Genomic DNA, 5,121 nt, shown 5'->3' on the forward strand with positions numbered 1-5,121 from the left:
TGATATTAAGACATTTTTAGAAACAATGCTATAAGTAGGTGAAACATTCTGAAACATTCTAATATTTTTGTGATCATATTGAAATTGTAATAGTCTGTATCTACTACCTTTAATACTAAAGAATAAAGTTTTTTTTCTAAAATTTGTGAATAAGAAATTGGATACAATTTCTAAACCTATAAAACTAGACCAAAGTGGTGGAGTTAAGACTTTGGCCCTTGTGGAGTGGAGAATTTTCCCACATCAATGATAATTTTTTTGCACAGCCGTGATTTTGGGCCATTTCATTCATCGAACAGTTATGATTTTGGGCCGCTTTTTCTTGGTACAGTCCTGTCACCCACATGGTGGCAACTCTTGGATGGCCAATTTAGTTGACTAGGTATCAAGACTAATTCCTATTTCTGCTTATTTTATTCCTTCCTAGGAACTCGTCATTTGTTATATAAAGGGGCGAAGTGTTCATACAGATTAGTGCACCCAGGTCCGTGCACCCGACCTAAGTTCAGCTCATATTTGGTCATTCCATTTGCAGTCGACTGGCACGCAAGATTCCTTCTGCTGTTATAGATTGTAGGAATTAGCCCAGCAGCATTTCATCTCTGATCTTGTTCGCAGAATAGATTCCTTCTGCTGTTATAGATTGTAGGAATTAGCCCAGCAGCATTTCATCTATGATCTTGTTCGCAGAATAGACTGAGTAGAGATCCCGTATTATTAATGAGTTATATGTATATGATCATAGTTTGATAACGTACTTCCTGCAGTTTGTGGACTAATTAGAGCGTTGAACGGTTGAACCCTCTCTATAACCAAAATGTCTGGCTATCGAAGTGCACTCGCATTGTTTGTTCTGCTTTGGATTTTTTGTAATGGATCCGAGGCGGGCAAGAGCTTTGGAATTTTCAAAAAATTGACGGGCACTGTACGGCCGGTGGTGGTAGCTGGGACTAAACGTGGACAACAACATGCAACGAAATACGTGGAAGAGCCTGAACGAGTTGTTGAAATGGTCGAAAGGTAATTGCTATTTATGCAGTACATAATACAATTATTCTAATACTGGGAGTTGATCTGTAATGGCTAACCTATGTGTTGATCAGATTCATCATCGTTTGTAATAAAGATTTCATTGAATTTTCAAGTGATAAAGCCGTAGTCTATTTGTTACAAGTTTTTTCGGCTAATTTTCTGTTTAATTTGCTTAGAATTGTTAGGTAAAAGATGGGTGGGAATCAGTTGCGAAATTTCAATGATTCAAGTGTCTAAAATTCTTTTCAAGGTGATGATATATTTATTTTAGATAACACAAAGCTATGACCCAAAAAAAAATTGGTAGGAAATCTAAAAAGTTATATGGCTGATATATCGAATTTAGGGATAAATTCAAGTTTATATTTAGACAATGCTCATATATAGATGGTTGATAGGGATTAAATTTATGTTGATACATAGAGGGTGGATAGGGATGAAATTTAAGTTGGTTAATTTCAACCACTTGTTGTTAGGTGTTATAATTGTTCATTCAAGTGTCACAATGAGTTAGAGTTTAGTCTATTTCAGTTAAGTTTTAATGTTGGGCTTAGATTTTTGGAAAACCTAATTCTAATCACTTGTTAGGTGTTATAATTGTCTATCCAAGTGTCACACTGAGTTAGAGTTTAGTCCACTTCAGTTGAGTTCCAATTCAGTCATTTATTATTAAGATTTCTTATGTAATCTATTTAACTGTTGATATATAGAAAAAAATAGCATCTCTGCTCAAATTTTCCATTTTTTAATATGGTATCAAAGCGGATTCTGTCATAATTTTTGTGATTGTAATTAAGAAAAAATATTGTAAAATCTATTTTCAACGACTTGCTCCAGGTTTTCTATTTTTTAACCTAGACAACCTCGATATATAAAGCTCTGATAGAAATCAAATTTGTGTTTATAGACAACGCAGATATATAGAACCTTGATAGGGATCGAATTTACGCCAATATATAGAGAGCTGATAGGGATCAAATTTACGCCGATATATAGACGCTGATAGTTATTAGACAACGCCGATAGCTGATAGGAATCAAATTTACGCCGATATATAGAGCGCTGATAGAGATCAAATTTACGCCGATATATAGAGCGCTGATAGAGATCAAATTTACGCCGATATATAGACGGCTGATAGGGATCAAATTCAAATTCTTTTACATCTGATTGCACACTTTTGAGGCAATTGTATATCCACGCCCGCGCTGCAGAGAACCTTGCCTCAGTCGAGGCAATTATATATTGCGATGCATTTTGTAGAAAATTGTACATCTACGCCCGTTCTGTAAAGAACCTTCCCTCAGTCTAGGCAATTATATATTGCGATGCGCTTTGTAGAGAACATTGTATTAGGCATTGTTTAATGAGGCGATAGTTTTCTTTGGATGGCCAATTTTTGGTAGGAACTTGGATAGAAAATTTTCAAAAAATCAGACTGGCTGGGTTGGAAATGATATCACCATGAATACCCATAATTTTTGGGAATTTAAAATTCTCAGACTTCACCAGATTTCTAAATTTTTTTACGAGATTTTCTCTGGAATTTCCATTCTTACATGACAATACCCATAATACTGGGTATTTACGAGTTTTCCATTCTTACATGACAATACCCATAATACTGGGTATTTACGAGTTTTCCAAAAAAATTTGCCAGATTTTCTCAAAATTTTCCAGTGTTACATAGCAATACCCATAACTTTTGAGGAATCCAAAATCCTGAAACTTCAAAGGATTTCCAAAAAATTTTGTGATATTTTCTCAAAATCGGTGCGGGAATTTCCATTGTTATCTGTGTAATGCACTTGTCTGTTCCGGCAGAATGTTATAGAATTTCTGTCCCTCAGATTTTTCCACAATGGAAATAAGGACGGCAGGAGCATTAACACTTTATTTATGGCATGAATTGCAGGAACATTAGCAGTTCGAAAAGGGAACTAAGTTATCTGTCTTGCGGAACCGGGAACCCCATTGACGACTGCTGGCGCTGCGATCCAGATTGGGAAAACAATAGAAAGAGGCTTGCAGACTGCGCCATTGGGTTCGGCAGGAATGCCATTGGAGGGCAGAATGGCAGATTCTATGTGGTTACTGATCCCAACGACTACGATGCGGTCAATCCCCGGCCCGGCACGCTGCGCCATGCCGTTATTCAAACGGAGCCTCTGTGGATCACCTTTGAGAGAGACATGGTCATCCAGCTCAAAGAAGAGCTTATCATGAACAGCTACAAGACAATCGACGGCAGAGGCGCCAATGTCCACATTGCAAATGGCCCTTGCATTACGGTACAGTATGTGAGTCACATTATCATTCACGGGATTCACATCCATGACTGCAAGCCTGCAGGAAATGCCATGGTGAGGGATTCCCCGACACATTACGGGTGGAGAACGATCAGCGATGGAGATGGAGTTTCCATCTTTGGGGCAAGCAATATCTGGGTAGACCATTGCTCCTTGTCAAGCTGCACCGATGGGCTCATCGATGCCATCAGGGGGTCGACTGCAATTACTATTTCAAACAACTTTATGACCCACCATGATAAGGTTTGAATCTGATCTCCAGCTTAGAAACAATACCTGTTCAAACTTTTCTCTCAATGTTCCTCAAGTTAATCTATTTGTTATATTAATTGTTGCAGGTAATGCTGTTGGGCCACAACGACGATTATACTCAGGACGTTAACATGCAAGTAACAGTTGCTTTTAACCATTTCGGAGAAGGGCTTGTGCAACGCATGCCCAGGTATCCCAGAACGATCTGAATTCACATTTTCCATTTGTGTTTCATGTATTAGCAATCGAGTAAACAATAGAGTTGATAAGTTTATCTGTAAAACAAGTTTAATGCATTCATGCTGAAACGCAGATGCCGACACGGCTACTTTCATGTGGTGAACAACGATTACACCCACTGGGAAATGTACGCCATCGGTGGAAGTGCGAACCCCACAATCAACAGCCAAGGCAACCGATTCCTCGCACCTGTCGATCGCTCTTCAAAGGAGGTAAACGTTGGTTCCTCATTTCTGATCAATTCATTACTGTCAACATTAACATATTAAGTAGATGGAGTGGATGAATATAAATGAATGAACAGGTAACGAAGCGCGAGTACACACCGGAGAGTGTATGGAAGCAGTGGAATTGGAGGTCAGACGGAGACTTAATGTTGAACGGGGCGTTCTTTGTTCCGTCGGGCGCGGGCGCATCGTCCAGCTATACGAAGGCTTCCAGTCTCTCAGCGCGGCCTTCCTCTCTCGTCGCCTCCCTCACAGGGAACGCCGGCGTTCTGACATGCAGGAAAGGCTCTGCATGCTGATTCCATCAACCCAGTGCAGACGGCCACCTTAAATTTCCCTGCCGCTCTGAATTAGCTGGACTTTCCTTCTTTGTGTTATAACAGCAGTCTTGATGTGTGACAGTATGTTAGGTCAATTGATGTGACGAAGCTCATCTAACTTCCAGCCTGGGACTCCATGAATGGGCCCCCCTTCTCCTCTTGATGGAGGCTAACGGGCCAGTGAAGACGGCCTGTAAAATTGTCGTTTGCCTTAACAATTTGTAGTGGCAAACAAGTTTGCTTATTTTATTTTAATCAATCCGTACGTGCGAGATTTCCGTATTTGGTCTTTCTTGTTAGCATGAAATATTTCTGTATATGGTTTTCCTGCTTAGCCTGAAGTGTATGTATGTTATTTTCTTTTTGGATTTGAATATGGGATAGAGTTAAAGATTATCAATCGCATCGAGAAAGAGGTGTAAAGGAATGCCAATGGGAGGAATCGGGAAATGCAGAAGGAAATAATCATGTTATGGACAATTAAATATAATTTAAATTTAAATTTAAGGAAAAGAATTACATTAGCATAAATGTTCTAGAATAATGACATAGTAATGATGGTATCTTTCTTTTTTCTGCTCTCTCCACATTCTACATTTTACTATATGATATTTGGGAAATGGAAGAAGTACCAAGGTGGGATAGGAATTAATCAATGTCAAATATGAAGAGAGTAAACGAAGGAAAGGAAATCTTTTGCACTCAAGAAGCATAGAAAATGCATCCATGAACTCTTTCCTG

General features: G+C 38.9%; 1 protein-coding gene across 1 annotated transcript; it reads left to right on the forward strand.

Annotated features, from left to right (window-relative positions):
- The first annotated feature begins 495 nt into the window (after positions 1 to 495).
- On the forward strand, positions 496 to 4,662 carry LOC149181511 (putative pectate lyase 5). Its single transcript, XM_089418336.1, has 5 exons — positions 496 to 1,020; positions 2,948 to 3,584; positions 3,680 to 3,783; positions 3,907 to 4,045; positions 4,138 to 4,662. The coding sequence occupies exons 1-5, from the start codon at positions 818 to 820 to the stop codon at positions 4,357 to 4,359; spliced, it is 1,305 nt and encodes a 434-aa protein (XP_089274462.1). The 5' UTR covers positions 496 to 817; the 3' UTR covers positions 4,360 to 4,662.
- Positions 4,663 to 5,121: the final 459 nt, after the last annotated feature.

The sequence above is a fragment of the Pinus tabuliformis genome, chromosome 3_2 (assembly GCF_031772625.1).
Source record: "Pinus tabuliformis cultivar Carrire ecotype Pingquan chromosome 3_2, CPIR1, whole genome shotgun sequence".
Taxonomy (NCBI): Eukaryota; Viridiplantae; Streptophyta; class Pinopsida; order Pinales; family Pinaceae; genus Pinus; species Pinus tabuliformis.

Bases quoted from the DNA above. Each gene is read 5' to 3' on its own strand.
- LOC149181511 (XM_089418336.1), top strand. From the start codon at position 818: ATGTCTGGCTATCGAAGTGCACTCGCATTGTTTGTTCTGCTTTGGATT. The intron at 1,021-2,947 runs GTAATTGCTATT...CATGAATTGCAG, and splicing joins GTTGTTGAAATGGTCGAAAG to GAACATTAGCAGTTCGAAAA. The intron at 3,784-3,906 runs GTATCCCAGAAC...GCTGAAACGCAG, and splicing joins CTTGTGCAACGCATGCCCAG to ATGCCGACACGGCTACTTTC.